Raw genomic sequence first — 17598 nt, 5'->3', positions numbered from 1 at the left:
GTTCTAGCTATGCTCCAGACACTCAGAGGGTAAGGACTTACCACATGTCTCCTTCAATACATGAAAATCCAGCCACCGCCTCTTTCTGAACTGCTGCTGATGCTGCATCGCCAGGCACATCGCCGAAACACTCCCCAGCTCCACCATCCCAGCTAACAGACACCTGCACCAGCCACCATTGTTTTTTTATGAGTTGTTCTCTGTCGGACTCTGGCCACTGATGGCAAAGCAGCATTGCTCGGGATTCGAACTTGCAACCTCCAGGTCACACTGGCAGTGCATTAGTCAGCTGAGCCTCTCAGAGCCCCACACTGAGCAAACTTTTACAGAGAACTGATTGAAGGACTGCAGAGAAGGACACATCGAAACCCTTGTTTGCTCAAAATACTGAAGAAAAATATCTTTATACCAGATGCGCGGTTTTATAGCAATGGTAGTTGCAGTAGCATGTTGGTTCCATGTGTTTTTGACTTTACAGTCCATTTGGCTAACACTTAACCCTAGAACATTCATACAGCATGGGAATGCAATGTAGACGTGATCATGAAGTAGTTCACTATGGATAAAACTTACAAGCATACATAAACACATGCACTGAGCGAGAGGGGGGGGGGCACATGTCAGAGGGAGCGTTTTATCGTGTTAAATATCAGATGCAAATGAAAAGAGAAAATCTATCATAGCTGTAATGTGGCCTGAAGGGAGAGGGGCGCACGCTTAGGAACGAGGGGAGAGAAGGAGTACAGTGATGTATGGAGGAGGTGAATGAGAGGTGAAAAGCGTAGCGAGGCGGAGGGAGGGAGGGAGGGATAAAAGGAGGAGAGGAAAGAAAGGAGGCAGGGGAAGAAAGGAGGGGGTCCTGACAGACTCCTAAAAGCCCAGGGCAAAAGTGGAATAAATGTTGATTAGTGTTGATTTTGTCCAACGAGCACCCGGCAACTGACAGTGCGACTAAGCTGCAGCGAAAGGCGGCCATTAATCTTGGTCTGGTTTAAGTTGTGTATATTAATTTGTGTCATTTCCACTACCTCTCTCTCGCTCTGCCCCCCACCGTGTGTCTCTCGCCCTCCTTCCCTCTCTCTCTCTTTCCCCATCTCTGTCTCTCATATACCCCTTTAGTCTCTCTCTGTTCTCTTCTCATTCTGTCTCTCTCTCCTTTCCTTCTCCTCTTTCTTTTCCGTCTCCATCTCCCCCTCCTTTCCTCCTTCTGTCTCTTTTTGTTCCTACTTCTGTTTCTCTCTCTCTCTCCCTTCCTTCTTTTCTTTCTCTCTGTCCCTTTCTCATTCTGTCAATCCTTTCCTTCTTTTTTCTCTCTGTCTCCACCTCCCTCTCATTTCCTCCTTCTGTCTCTGCTCTATTCTCCTTTTGTCTCTCTTTCCTTTTGTACTTCTGTCTTTCCTTTCCATTTTTGTTCTTTCTTTCTTCTTTCTTTCTTCTTTCTTTCTTTCTTTTAATTCTCTCTCCTTCTCCCTCTCTTTTACCCCTCCTTCTGTCTCTGTCCTTTCCTACTTCTCTCTCCCTCCCTCCCTCCCTCTCTCTCTCCCTCCCTCTCTCCCTCCCTCTCTGTCTCTCCTTCCTTCCTTCCTTCCTTCCTTATCTGTCTCTCTTTCTCTGTGTGCGTGAGGACTTTAGCATGCCTGGTGGTGGTGCGTGCGCGTAGCAGTGGGGATAAGAGAGGAAATGAGATTCCAAAACCTTGCATTAAAGAAAATGAACTCCTAAGGGGGTTGGTATGGCAACCGCATTCGCACATTCGCAGAAGAGCAAACGGCAAACGTTTGTTTTTTTTTATGCACGTTACAAATTTGCAGATTTGATTAAAGTCGCAGTGCATTAAGGATGCGGGGGTTAAAAAGCAGGGAAGGCGTGCATCTTACAAGGGGAAAAAAAGCGAGAAGCTGCTTGTGGAGGTTTTATGAAAAGGAGCAGAGAGCAGAAGCAAGTGGAGTGATAACATCTCCACTGTGTCGGTGTCTGATGTGCTGAACACTGTGTCTTGCTAATATGGAGGCAGAGTCAGCGGCAGCAGCGGCTACGCTGATAACAAACCCATCCTGCCACTGATCCACAGCCAATCACAGCTCTATATATGTGGCAGGTCACTGCACCAGAATGGTTTTTAATATAATCTATGTGACAAAGGAGCAGAGGGCATTCAGAATGGGTTTATAATATACAGTCTGCAGCAGCCTGAAGAAAAAAGGCTGAATTTCCACTAATAAATAAATAACATGGAATCGGAAACAACTGAGCAACGCCACCTAAAAGCTGTGCATCTTTCACAACAGCTTTCATAGAATTACACATTCCTAAAAACAACCAACAACTATGTAGCATGCATCTCACTAGACATCTGCTGAACTACTCTACAACAACCAATTCCATAACTTACTGCATTTACCACGTATGACCCTGTTACTGTCCCATTTTTAATCCAACAAGCTGCAGTTTTATCTGAGCTGCTTTATTATACACAAAGCAGCTACAGTTGTCACATTCTGAGCCTATGCTTTACATGACATTTGTACTTGCTTTAGGGTTGGGTTACACTGTTAGAGTACATTTTCAGAAAACATTTTCAGACATTCAGGACAATACACGTGAGTAGATGTATTGTTTGTGTTATGATAATTTTATAAAAATTATATTAAAAGGTATTACTAAACCATGCTCACACCTCATTTGCTTACGTTTTTACGTAGTTTACATTTGCACGTTCCTATGTTCCTTGTTCTTCAATGCCCAGTACGTTCGCAACTGATGCACCAACAGCACAACTTTTATTTGCAAATAGAATATTGATATTTTTATGCCTAATTTACTTGTCAACATTGCAAAGATGTAAATACATAAACAAAGAATCCAACAACTGACAGAAATATAGTTTATGAAGAATGTTCAGACTTCATCAACTAGGAGGGAACAGTCCACGTTATTTCAGCACTCCATTTACACTACCACAGGATGCAAATGTGTATGTGGAGAGGAAACGCATCATGGTCCCTCTTGTGCCTACACGCGGGGACACGCTCACACCGACAGCTTCGTCCATGTGCAGCCTGTACAGCTCGATCAATCGCACTGAAAACTTGATGTCATAGTTAATTACCAAATAGCATCACAGTTAAATTTCAGCAATTAAGCTTCATAATATGATTAACACATCTCAATTAGGCCACTGACAATTTGCATAATTCATAAGGTACCATGATTGCGCTCTGGTGTACGCTCAGAGATAACAATACGCTAAATACGCTCCGTCTCTCCTGACATCTATCTCTGTGACTGCTGCTACATGCTAAGCTAAACAGATTTCACACAAACAGCAATATTTTGTAGAGAGTTTGAGAGTGAGAACACTGATCTGAGTGATAAGACATAAGATTCCAGATCAGCATGTGTACTAAAAGTCAGAATAATGTGGGACACTATAACAAAAATACTTGTTGAGCCATTTGTTACAGTGTCTCTGTTTTGCACTATTATTAAGCAGTAAAGAATGAGCACTAGCATGGTCAATGGGGTTTCCACACACACACCCCAAAAAAACATATCCACATCATCCTCGTTCAGTCCAGCTTGATTTAGGTGAAATGCTTGTCTTTTCACTTGAAAACAGAACAGTGAAAGACAAAGGTTAAAAAAAGTAAATACCGACCATGTGAGTCACTCTCTCTACATGCAGCTGCGAGAGGGCGACAGAGGGGAGGCAGGTGTGGGATGAACAGGACCACAGTTACCACAGCAGTCCTACTCCTAAACCACTGCAGTTCCCACAGTACCATGCAAATCCAGTAACCTACAGGTTAAAGTTTCTAGGTGGCACATGCGCTAATAAAATTACTGTATACCTGAACAGTATATATATATATATATATATATATATATATATATATATATATATACATATATGTATTTGCCGTATGTGTGTGTGGTGTATGTGTTGGTCTATTATGCGCAGAATTAGGCTTTAGTGTTTCCGCTGGGAGGATAATTAGCAAGTGAGACTGAGGAAACAGCTGTGATGCCCAGCTCTCTTGCTTTTTTCTTTCTTTCCTCTGAGGGCTTGCTGCATCAGCATGGTGGATGATGCAGAGAAGAAAGACAAAAGCACATTCACGTTAGCATGGGTTCTGGCCCGGCTGTGTGTGTGTCTTGTGAGAGAGAGAGAGAAACCTAGGCAATGCTCATGTTTCTGACCAGACACAAACACGCTCGGTATTGACAGAATGTAAAATAAATGGTTGCGGGCCACCAGTTTACAGCACTGTGGCTCCGACCCAGAGAAATCAAACAGCTGAACTGACAGCAGGAGTTTACGTGAAAAGGGCAGGTCAGACTGCAAGAGCACTGGACCTCTTCCAGAATTGTGCTGCATGGGTGTATTTGCAAAATGGAAAAAACATACATTTTTTTAACCCCATAAGAGTTGCTTACATTGGTGCGCATGTGGACCCACATTTCAATTACTCACCCAATAACAGCAGAACTAATACACACTGCCACTGCCACAACAATGCAGTCATATCTAAGGAAATAGACGAATCTGAGAATGGAAAAAACTTGTGCAAAGCTATTTTGGCCCATTTGTGTTGGTCCAATCATTATAGCACATAGATGGTTCATATTTGTTCCTCACTAAATAATTTTGTGAATAGTGGAAGGGAGGACCAGGACTAGGATTTACTTTGCTCCAGCATCAAGCTCACAAAATGTGCATCATGTTGCATTTCAGTGTGCATAAATACTTGTTGGGGTTGTTACAAATAACTTGTAACATGTTAGCCTCATAATCATGTGATCTAAATCGGTGGATGTTAAGGCAGAGTGTTACAATACGGAATATGGTCGGCTCGTCTTGAGGGCAAAGTTGAGCAGCTTTGTACTGGTGCTGACCGACAAGGGCTGGCTAAAATGATTTACTCCAGTTGTAATGAGCTATAGAGCAATAACTGTATACTGTGACTGCTGCTGTGTTTAGCAAAGAGAGCAGGACAGGGATCCCAATGGACCGCCACAGCTACACACACACACACACACACACACACACACACACACACACACACACACACACACACACTGCAGGCATACACAGTCTCGCGGTAATCATATCTCTGGCTCGTTTCACTCTTGTCAAATATTCCTTGCTTGCCCTCTCCTCACCCCATTCTCACCTTTCAAAAAATAACATTACATCACCCCACAATTCAACTTTTATAAATGGGTCGCCCCCCTAGAACTCCACCCCACCCACCCCAGGCGTGAAACCTAACGCTAGTCAAACACACAGCGCAAGAAAAGTGGCCCTTTGTTGAATGAGGAAAGGGGGGGAAAGGCAGCAAGTCAATGTGTCTCGTTTAGTGTGAAGTAAGCTAAACACTGGCGGATTGGCGAGTCTGAGACAGGTTTAGACCATTTAGATTTATAATGATTGTAAGATAATTATGGTCAAAAATAACCTCCTTTTTATGTTCAATCTCTTTCCTTTTAACATTTGTTTACATTCCATTTGTAAAAGCTACAGGAATGACAGGAGTTTGCTGCTTAATTTTTTTTTTAACTAAACCAAACAAACAATTATGTTTGTGGACAAAAAAAATGAATAAGTGGGAAAAATGTGCATACATGCACACATGCATATGCAAAAGCCATAATGGCTTCACTCAGGGAGAAAAACGTTTAGTGAAATAATAATTTCCCAAACTTTCATAATAAACAGACTCGAGAACATGAGATATCAACAAGATAATAACAAGCCTAATAATAACAACAACAACAAACAAACAACTACTGATGAAATAACCCTGCAGTGGTAACAATATAGTCAAAACTGCACACATGTAGAGAACCATTTATAATCTGGAAATAACCAAAAGAAGTGGTTCTGTATACTGTATATATAACTGCCATTACACAGTCCTGCCCCATTTGTAAGAGGCCCTCTTTTTTAAGGGTGTATATGAACTGCACTAACCCTCTGCAGTATAGTGGGAGCAGATGCTGACAGAACTATTGCACTTCTACTGTTCTGTTTTTTTTTTTCTTTCATAGCTTCAAAAGGTTCAAGGTAGTGTCAGAGACTAGCCGATGACATTAGGCAATCGGATGCCATGACACCATTCTTAGGTGCCTGGAGATTCAAGTGCTTGTCTCTTCAAGACTAGTTTCCACGTGTCAAATGCCAAGATGAAACCAACAACACACACACACACTAGATATCTATACTACAAGTACAAACAAGGGTTATGTCATTGCCTTGCTTTGTGCAGAGTAATGAAAGTTGTGCGGGTTCTGAGAGGTGTTTGTGAGAGATGTTAAGTCTCGTATTACTGTTTCTGTATGTGTGTGTGTGTTTGTGCCTTATAACATTAACAGCGCAAAAAACTGAATAACCAGCAGGACCAATACAAAGGTGCTTTTCTGTTCTTTTATTTTTAATTGGTAAAACACACACACAAACACACACGCGCACACACACACACACACACACATATATATCTCAAATAAAATACATAATTAGACGTATCACACGTATGAACCCATGTCCTGACATTGTATGTGTTTGTGTGTGCGAGGTGTGTATGTATAGGGGTGGAATTGTTTGTGTATTTTTGGAAGCTATGCTGGGCCAGCTCCTCTGCAGCTCTACTCGGAGCCGCACGCTCCAGGGATTAGAAACACTCTGACAAGACACGGCCATTGTTTTCACCACTGAGTTTTTACCAGCTGACCTTTCTCTTCCCCTTCATAACACTGTTCCCACAGTGTGCCGCGAGGAGATGGCATTCAGCGCAAGGTTTAAACAGGGCTAATATAATAACAACTGTACTTCTCTAACAGACTTTTCATTTTAATGGACACATCCAAGTCCATTTTGCATGTGAAGAAATTTGTTTAACAAAAAAAAAAGTGAGGAAGTAGCTTTGCACTAGCACAAAGAAAAAAAAATACTGCCCTGCCGCATTATGGAACATTTCCTACTACTTTATTTATTAAGTCAAAGAACCATTTAGTAAATTAGTATTTAGTAAACTCCAAAGAATTCCTGCATAGTGAAGGAAAGGGAGAAGATAGAGAGAGGAATCTCTGTGAAATAACCTCTCTTCATTGGGATGAGAGTGGAAATATGTAAGGAATGAAAGTATGTGGTGAAGAAAGAGCAAAAAAAAGTAAGTGTCCAAGCGAGAGGAAAAAAAATTATATCACCCAGACTAAAATAAAGAGTTCCTTCCTGTGTCTGTCCTCCCTGTGAATATACTTTTCTGGACCTCTACATCACTCACTTTCTACACTCAGTTAAGAAGGAAAAAATAAAAGAAAGAAGGAAAGAAAGAAAAACAAAGTAGGGATCAAAAGGTCAAGTCATGCCCCTAGTGCAGTACTCCTCTGCAGGTGTTAAAACCTACAAACAAAATACATACTTATAATTTAATAACACAACGAAGTACATTCTGTCTTGATGTTTTCTTAATTATGATGTTGAAGACTAAACATTTTAGAGCACTGCAATCCAGGCCATTAATAATAAATTTGCAGAAATGTCCAAACATCTTTAAACAGCGTCATTCATAGATTTACAGTATAGTATGGCATGTTTAAATCAGGCGCTGAAAGTTTTAACACCTGTAGTCTGCACATATACAGTGACATTTACATGCAGTCAAGGATGGGACCAGTAATTTGCTCTAGACTGTAATGCACTAGTTTATTACAACAGTGCAGTTAAAACAGGAAAATCTAATGGAGAAAAAGAACAATCCCACATCCTGGCATTCGCATTACAGTCCGAGTACTCACATAACGGTACCAACACAGCGGCATACTAAGCGACAGTGACGTGAACACAGTTACCAGTCAACCTTCCTCATAATTTACATACACTTATGTACATGAGAAAAAGAACAGACAGCTTACCAAAGAATGTACCACTTTTGATCACTGCAAGGTAAGCGTCCTTCTACACAAGCGTAAGAATGAAAGGCAGAGTGTGTTACGAAAATATGCTGCTGTTTCACATTCTGTTTCCTACTTTTTTAATGATGGAGCTGCTTTTGCTCCAACTGATCAGAACTGAACTAGTATCAGTGTGGATGTGTCAACCCAAAAAAAGGAAATAAAAATCATTATTATGTGTTCATCCTTTATATATTTGTATGCAGATCATATTCTGAAGGCTTCACTACATGTATAAACAGAGAAAGCTCAGTAAGAAAATTGTGCAGAAATATCAGAAATGTTCTAGTGGTCATATATAAAACAAAATCTGAATAATAATAATAATAATAATAATAGTATAAAATAATAGTAGAATATAATAATTCTAACATTCTAACAATTTTCTCAGTTGTAATGATTGTCTTGATTCAAGAAGCAGAAAATAAGTTTTAATGTAATGCTGGAATTACGTAGACGGTTTAATAAGATAAGACAGGATAAAATAAGATAATCCTTTATTAGTCCCACAGTGGGGAAATTCTCAGTGTCACAGCAGAAAGGGATAGCACCCAGTTACAAAAAATGTAGATAAATAATTTACATTATATACACAATATAAATAAGAATAAAAAAAGTAATAGCAATATTATTTACAGGTTATTGCAAATGACTCTTAATTGCACATGTTGGGGGGGGGGGGGTATTGCACATAGTATTTTTAAATGTTTAATGTTGTAAATTCAGCTACACTACCAGCCTCCATAAGGCCACAGTTCAGTAAACCATACCAATACCAACTCAAATTCTTTTAAACATCCACTTTTCCTAGAATTCATCAAGACCAGAACATGAAAGAGAAACAGGCATTTTGCTCTCCTTTAAATTAAGTGCTCAAGAATTTCCACTCCTAATAAACCTCAACGCTAAGCGCGTCATCAATGGTGGATACAGACAGTAGATGTGTTTTTCAAAACTCAAGCAAACTGGTAAAAAAAAAACAAAGTTACCGAAAAAAACACAGCTACTTATTTGTCCCTCCTCAAGAGTCTGCCCGACAAAGTCAAAGCTAGACGAGGTATTAACTAAATATTTTAGCCAGCCTAAGCTTCACAGAAGAGCAGAGGCAGCGGGATTTTTCAGCCAGTTATACATTGAGCGGCCAAACTAAACACACTCCACTTTCCGCAGAGAGAGCAAAACAAACACACCTCAAAATCTAATCCTTCTTAAAACCTTGCTCCATCACTGTGTGTACCTGTACTGTCTTCTTGTGTATGGGGGAGGAGGTAGCTTTTACATACAGACTTTGAGATATAGCTACTATGTTATATCTATGCTAATATGCTAATTCTAACATAATTATAATCTGTAACTGCAGATGACAGGTGTACTATTTGATTATGCATTTACTATAACATCTTCGGTTTACTGCACATTTATAACACCCTACAAATGAATGTTGCACTTTTCAATATGATGCACGTTTAAGTAAGTGTAATCACAACTTGAATAATTTCTGGCGAGCCGTTTCCAAATCTGTGTGCGCTTAGTTTTAAGTAAATCAAACTTAATTCATTTAGTTCATTTCTTTCCACCGTACACATGGGCCTTCGCAGGATTGCTGAAAAAGCAAGGTAGGCTTAAGCTTAAAGCAAAGCAGCCTGGAAAGGGTCCATGTCACCGTGTGCTCTGCATGAGCTCGAACTCTGAGTGAACCCGAAGAAACGTCAGGGAGTAAAAGCTCCACGCATAACTGCATCCCTCCCACCCCCGGCACCTTTACCCCAGACGATAAGAGAAGAAGGGAGAAAGTCAACAGGCCACAAAAGCCCCCCGCTCTCTTGCGGCCATGGCCGTTTCAGCACCATGTGGATGGGGGCTGCAGAGGGGTCCGACTTCAATGAAAACATCCTGCCAGGGTGGCATGGCAGAGAAGGAGAGAAAGAAGAAACGGAGGTGCAAAAGCCACCCACAGCTTCACAGCTGGAAAGAGAGCAGTCAGAGACACTCTGGAGATTATGAAAGAAAAAAGATATCTCCTTTATCCTTCATCTATTCCGTTTTATTTCATGCACTAATGACTGTGAAACACGCCAGAACCGTTTCCACACCCAACCGCGGGGAGATAGCGTCTCAATATCTCAGTCGCTGAATTCAGTGTTCCAGTGTTTCCTTTTCTCAATGCTTCATGAGGTGAAAATAGAAGGAGAAATGCACAGCTCATGAGTCAAAATAACTCTAAATCTTATCTAGGAATATGGGAGGACACACAAAGAAAATGTCTCAATTTAACTGTCCACTCCGTTTGTTTGAGAATGCAAACACGACAAGCCACATGAAAACAAAAATTCATTCAATTTTTCCCCCTCATTTGTAGTCTCTAAAATGGTTAAACACAAGTGCATATACATACAACAGTGAGGCACATGGTCATGCAAGTCCACCAACCTCCACTTTGTTAAGCACATAAAATCATGCAAGGAAATTTCACAGCAGTCAGTGACCACAGCATTCTGTTCAGTTCAACACTCTCTGCCAGCAACATATGCCATAATGCACTGATGTTTAAAGCAGCAAAAGGGAAATGAAGCCAGCACAGCCTCGAAGACCCAGAGAGAGGTCGACAGAGGAGCAAGTCAGGAAAGCCTGAGCATAAGGCGACACTTTCAGAAAGAGATGGAATTTCTACAGGGTTCTCAGCGTACAAGTGGTCATGGTGGTACACATGGGGTAAAGCAGACTTGCATTTCCAAACTAGGTGGACTTAAAGAAAAACAGTAATATGGCTACTAACTGAAGACTACAAAGGAAAATGCAGAGTGTAGTAGCCTCAGGCATTAAAGACAGAAAGTAATAGATTATTATATATTATATATATATATATATATATATATATATATATATATATATATATATATATATACACACACACACTCTTAAGTAAGCCTTGGTGTCAATGGTGCACATGGTGTAAACTGTGAAAAATGTTTACTCTGACCTCTGACTGCTTATAAACACAGGCAGAGTAATCTGATTGCAATGAAATATAAATGATAGAAACGATGAAACATGACTGACCTGTCTTTTCCTTTATTTCACACAGAACGTTAAAGAGCGCCGGCTTCATCCTGTGGCAGTTCAGCGCGTGCTTCCTACAAGAGAAAGGGGCGGGGTTAGAAGGCCGATTTTTCGCCGTTTAAGTGTTACTAGCTAGCGAACACCTTTACAGCTGTTCCTCATTTTATTATTATTATTATTGACGTCATTGTTATTACATGTTACTGGTGGAAGTGACGTCTGTTAATGTTATGCTATTTTTCTATCTTTGACAGGAATGTTTTAAAAAAACACTAAAGAATAGTTTATTTTGCTAATCAATATTAGCTGACAATCTAGAAAGACATTCCTAATTCCATTAGCTATTCTAATAATAATAATAATAATAATAATAATAATAATATAAATAATAAAATATTATTATTATTATTATTATTACTACTACGACTACTACTATTATTATTATTATTAGGCGAGACAATTATGGCTTGACATTGCCACTGACGGACTCTTAACCTAAAATATAGCACATATTGTGTTAAATGTCAGCTTTTGATTAAATGTTAGTATCCCCTGGACAACCTAGTATTTCTCTTCTGGACACTATAGTCCAGCCTGGGCTGTGAAGGACCTCCTGTGTGTGTGTGTGTGTGTGATGAGTGAGCTTGTTGCTCAGTTTCAGCGTTGTCAGTTAAATCACGTCTTGGCTGAACTGTTCGTCTCCGTCGGTGAGGAGTTGGGGATTAAATGTCAGAAAATACAACGCTGTTGTCTATCGCCTGCCATTGCTGCACACAGTAAACCTTCCTGACAACATGGACAAGAGAAATTATGTTACAGGTCAATTTGTGGTCGGATGCCTTGTCAATAAATTGCCACGCCGAAAAACAAGACTTCACCCAGTAGCAACCCAATAACTTTCGCACTAGCTTTTGTTCATAAATTAAAATCTAAATAACACTAACAAATCCACATTATACACCACTACCATACTATATTACTGTCAGGTATATAAATAAACAACACTAAAAAGGGGGAGCCGTGTCAACCTATAGCTACATTAACCACCCCTTATGTGTTCTGGGTTATCATTCATTAACTCCAACCTGACTGGCATCTAACTTTTAAATTCGAATAGTGGAAAACACATCCCATTACATTAGTTCAAGTACTTACATCAGTCAGATAACATGAATACGAAAAGGAAAATGAATAATCTATACCCCTGAATTTTCTTGGTCAAGTCAAGAAAGCATAAACTTTACATCACCGACTTCTATTTGCTATCTGATGCATAATTTGCTAGCAATGCATATTGATTTAAATTACAAACAGCAGTGTGCAATTACGATGCAACAGCATATTTTGTGTGAATATCAAACATGCAGTCTTTAAGCTTACCTGGCCTGTGCTTCGTCCAGACTTTGGTCTGTAATGGTCATAATTTGCTGTAAAATGTCTCCAATGTCCTGTTTTCTTCCATCGCCATCGGTTCCCCCTGTTCCCTCCTGCATGTGCTGGGGCAGGCCGGGGTGCCCTGCCATCCCTACGCCCGCATGAGAGTGCATCAACCGCGGCTGCTCGTCCATTCTCCTCTCGGTTCTCGATTCTAGTCGATTTTATGTGTTATGTTGCACCACCGCTTTTTTTCAGAAAGACAAGAACCAAAGCCGAAAAAAAGCACAAAAATGTTCGACTACTGTCACTTGTTATGTCTGCCTTTACCAGAGCCAAGAAGGGAGAATATCAGCACGAATATGTTCTCTTCTCTCTCCTTCTCCTCCAGCTGGAGCTCGATGTGAAACCTGAGCTGAATGTTCTACTGTTCTGACCCGCTCTAGCCAAGCGCAGGGGGAGATAAATCAGAGCAACACTTCCAACTCTAAAACAGCGTATTTATGTCTCCCCAGACTCTTTCTGTGGGTTGTCCCCCCGGCGAAATGTAGTGTTAGGCGGCGTGTTGTGGGTCTAGAGTCCCTTCAGCAGCAGCAGCTTTTCCCCACCCGCTCCATCCTCCAGCTTTTGTTAGCAGCGGCTAACGGTGCATTAGCAGTGACTACGAAGCGCAGGCACCGCCCACGCCTCCTCTGATTGGACAGCTGTTAGTTGTTTCCTCCTACAGGTGTTAACAGAGCAAGCCACGCCCATATTGGGCACGATTGGTGCGTTCCAATTAAACTGGGATATCGGAATTCCCGAGTTCCAGGTGAATTTTTCACCTGGAACAGCCCCACAAGTCGAACTTTCTACCAACCCCGAGTTCAAAATTCAAGATGGCAGCACCTCACATTAACAGTAATGAAAGCAGTTGTATTTTTACGAAAGTATAGTCTTATTTTATTTTGTTTTCTTCATGTGTGATTATGTTCGACTCAGGATCAATTTATCTTTTTTGTTATTATATGTAATTTATTCACTTATTACTTTGTCAACTGACATGATCTGATTGTGGAATTTGATCAGCTAGATCAAGTATGCCAACAGGTGTTAAATGTGCAAGAATTGGGTGCACTGTGTGAAGATCAAAGTCTTTTGTCATTCATCATATAAACACACCAACTTAAAGGTGCATGGTAAAGTTATCTAACTGCTATATGGCAAGGCTTCTCAAGGCATTTTGACCTAACTGTAGGCTTTGGTCTCTGTCCTCATCCTTGTAGCACTGTTGGGCTGCCAAGAGATCAAGATACAGGATGTATGTGCTTTGAAGCTTATAGGTCAAACTGATCAATTAATATTTTCAAATATTCTCAAATATTTTAAAGTTCTCACAATAACTTGAGAATGCAATGTATAACTGCTTTCGCGCTTGCTGTTGTAAAAGAGGTGGATGCAAGTTGGATGCAATCCTATGCCCCATGGAAGTCTACACTTAAAAAGGTTCTTTATAAAGGCAATAATTATTCATAGAACTACTCAAAGAACCATTTGAATGTTCAAAGAGGGAGGTATTCTTTTTTTCCTCGTCTCACTTTAGAAACATGAATTTCACAAAAAAGCTTCACAAAATTTCTTCCTTTTATTTTTGAAGTTGGTGCAAAAGCGTATATGTCTCCGGTGACAGAAGTCCATAGTATACTGACTCAAATGTGAAGTAATTGTTTGAGATGTTTGAGTGACATTAATAGGAAACCTAAGTTAAGATGGCTTAAATACTGTGGATAAATGACCATGTTCATAGGTGCTATATGCCGAAGAACACTTCTGGGGAGGCAACTGGCGCTGATGGATCGAAGCTGAACTCAAAATAAATAATGGTGTTTGACAAGTGAGGTCTGCTTTAGTTTCCCTTCTGACCAGGAGAAGCCTCCATTTTCTCTCCAAGACTCCATTTCATTTTCCAGTCCAGGCCAAGAAGCAGATTTATTCCACAACAGCGGGAGTCCTATCAAAACAATCGACTTTTTCCTTCAGTCATTTAAGTTAAAATTAGAAAAGTGTTTACTTCAGGATTAATGACAGAACTGTTGGTTCCATTGTATTAATGAAGAAAAAAGAAAAGTCGCGGCTCTGTCTTTAAAAATATGTGAAACACAAAGCAGCAAAATGTGCAATACACAAAAAGTGTTTATTGAATTGCCATTTTGGCCAGCATGGACTTGATGAGAAATGAGACAAACACTGCTAAAGAAATGTCATAATAACTGAGTTAATCTCAACCCACAGGCAATCCAGGAATTTATACAATAAGGGAAAGGTAAAGACAGTATATATAAACATATTTGTAAAAACATATAAGTGTCAAATCAGAAAAGAGAGCAAAAAAATATATATAGAGCAAAAGAAAAGTATAAATAAAGAGTATATATAAAGAGTTTAATTCCAAATTCCGGTGTAGTTAATCCATTCATAAAAAGTGTAGTTAGGCTAATTACTTTATTAGACTCAAATAGTTACAATCAACATTACATTACATTTCAAAAAGTAGTTTTAATGGCGCAACACATACAATGAGCAGCAGGGTTTTTTTACTGATACAATACAGAAACAGAATACACTGTCCTTATATTTTTGACTCCTGTTTAATTCCAGACATCAAATCTTATTTGAGCACACAGTCTATCTCCAGACACTGCAAGCCCATTTTTATAAATTCTGCTACATGGTGCGTGAGATTGTTGTTTTATTCTGGCGCACAATGCAGTGGCTTGGCTGTTTTTCGTCCTTTTTTCCAGGTATGTTGGAAAGGCATGCTTGGCTGGCTTTGGCTGGGTCGTCCTAATGTAAGCCGGTGACCCATGGTGCGCAGCCAAGCAGCAGGGCCTGAGTGTGTGTGGCCAGGCTGAAAAGTGCCCTTCAGGCCCAGAGACTCCTCCACTCCGCTGCTCCTGCCACAGGGGGCTACAGGAGGGGGCGGGGTAGGCTGGCACACACACACAGCACATTCAGCTCATCCTACATGATTGAAACACGTCTATTTTGTTGAGCTGACTAGCTTGGCTTATGGAGCAGCTATGGCCCGTAACACAATGTTCACCACAGTATTAAAAAGTGATGCATTGAATTTACTTGATTCAAACATAAACAAGATTTTCATATGAGTAAAATATATTGCATTAAGTGAGACCTATTTTACGTTCCATTCCCAACTGACTACAGTACCCTATGTTCTGTAAAAGTCAATCAGGTTTTACCCTGTCCTGTACTTCTCATGTACACCTCATTTTGAGGAGTATTGTATATTAATGACCACTGATGTTGATGGTTTGTCTCAGGAGAGGGGCGGAATAGGGCTGTGGCATTGTATGACAGAGAGAGAAAGTCAACAATGGCTGATGCTGAGACTGACCATATATGTTCAGATTTTTAAGCTAGTTTGTGCGTAGAGACCAAGAACACTCTGAGTAGGATAACATGGCTATGCTTAACACAGAAACTTTGTAAATATCTTTGAAACTAGCATTCATTCACATTTTAGCCTAAACTTTACGATACAGTCGGATTGTGTTAGTGTTAAACTAACAGTGGTCAATTCTGAATTTTGATTCCATCAGTAAAGTTGATACATAAAAACCCTTTATAAAACATTGGAATTATTTCAGTGCATTGTTCATTGTAAGGGTTAAACAGAGGTTGGAAACGGTCTTGTTTACATTAATCTGTAGTTTTTGGTACATAAACCATAGTACAATTATAAGTGGGCTAAGCGACAAAAAATACGATGCAAGAGCCACTATACTTCTATACTTTATGTTCAGTTCAAACAGTGGCAATTCTTTAGCATAGCATTTGAAATAACACACAACCCCCATTTAACACATTTAATCTAAAATGACTGCAGTCTTTTTGCACTTTTGCCTTTTTTTTACTTTGACATTAAATTGTTTTTTCATGCAATGATTTATAATTTTAAAATATAAAACTATAAACATTAAACTATTAAATAACTATCAAATGAATTAAAATATCAAACAATGTGTAGTACTATTTAACTATATAACTTTCAATTAGTCAGAAACACCAGAAAAAGTGTTCTGTGCTTCTGTTCAACTAGGTGGTTTTAGAGAGCTTGATCAGTTATGGGATACAGGCATGGTAAGGAAATCCTTCAGTGCAGTTAAAATCAGTCATTTCATGACTGACCACATGAAAAAGGTTGTAGGGAAAAGAATCATTAAAAAAGTTCCTCCAGCCTATTTATGAAAAGTCTGCTCAGAGGAGCACAGAAAATGCTCATCCCATGATTCATCCCATGTTCTTTGTACCATATATATCCTACTCTCTGGTAGAAGGTATAGTATGTCAAGGTGCAGGCTTAATAGATATTTTGCGAATTGGTCCTTTTCCCAAACTTTTGGTTATTACATAACATAAAAAAAAAAACATTTGTGCCAGCGTCTAAACTTTGAAGCATAAACTTTGAAACATTCTTAACATATTTTTTGTGCAATATTATTTGTGCTGTGCAGTTCTAGAGGGACTGTGCAATATAAAGCTGCTGTAGCCAGGTCTGTAAACTGTGTCATTTGTCATTTCTTATTGGACACTTGTATATGTAAATGAATGTATGTGTGTAATGAATGTTTATGTTTAGAAATGTTGCTGTAATCCAGGAAACAAAATCTACCAGGGGACAATAAAAATACTTATTTTGGATATTAATTTAAATAAAACTTTATGGAACAACTTAATCATAAAACCACCCACTGCTCTTGTTTTCATAGACAGTTTTGGATGAAGATTATCAAATTTATATTTACAGTAAATTATTTGACATCTAGTCCTACATAGTTCTAACATCATATTGGACTAATTAGTTCTATATTATTGATTAACTTTTTATTGACCAGCAATTCAAAACTAATAGTGTGTCTCTGGCCATGTCCTCGAGCAAACTGTTTTAACCCTGTTTTGCCACCGCAGTCGCAAAGTGTGTGTCTTCTTGGCAAAGTGTAGCAGCAGTGTGTGTTTGCTGGAAAACCACAGCTTTGTGAGACTGGCTGTGCCATCTGCTAAGTGTTGGTCTAATGAGAGTACCTGAGGGAGCAGCAGACATCCACACACCAACCAAACATCTGCCCAGTCCAGCTCCAGCCAACATGCAGTCACTCAGCTAAAGATCCACACACACAACCACACGCTCAACGACATTCATCATCACTGATC

General features: G+C 39.7%; 1 protein-coding gene across 2 annotated transcripts in view; it reads right to left on the bottom strand.

Annotated features, from left to right (window-relative positions):
* Positions 1-13011, bottom strand: part of pbx1b (pre-B-cell leukemia homeobox 1b) — a 79278-nt gene extending 66267 nt beyond the window's left edge. For both annotated transcript variants that reach the window (XM_072683943.1, XM_072683944.1), the window contains exons 1-2: positions 12394-13011; positions 11014-11087 (exon numbers count right to left, since the gene is read on the bottom strand). In XM_072683943.1, the coding sequence (XP_072540044.1) occupies positions 11014-11087; positions 12394-12581 (262 nt within the window). In that variant the 5' untranslated portion in view covers positions 12582-13011. The remainder of the gene's footprint in view (positions 1-11013; positions 11088-12393) is intronic.
* Between the last annotated feature and the right edge of the window lie 4587 nt (positions 13012-17598).

This window comes from Salminus brasiliensis, chromosome 7 (genome assembly GCF_030463535.1).
Source record: "Salminus brasiliensis chromosome 7, fSalBra1.hap2, whole genome shotgun sequence".
Classification (NCBI taxonomy): Eukaryota; Metazoa; Chordata; class Actinopteri; order Characiformes; family Bryconidae; genus Salminus; species Salminus brasiliensis.
The sequence above is the reverse complement of the archived record's forward strand: the minus strand, read 5'-3'. Positions and strand labels throughout refer to the sequence as shown.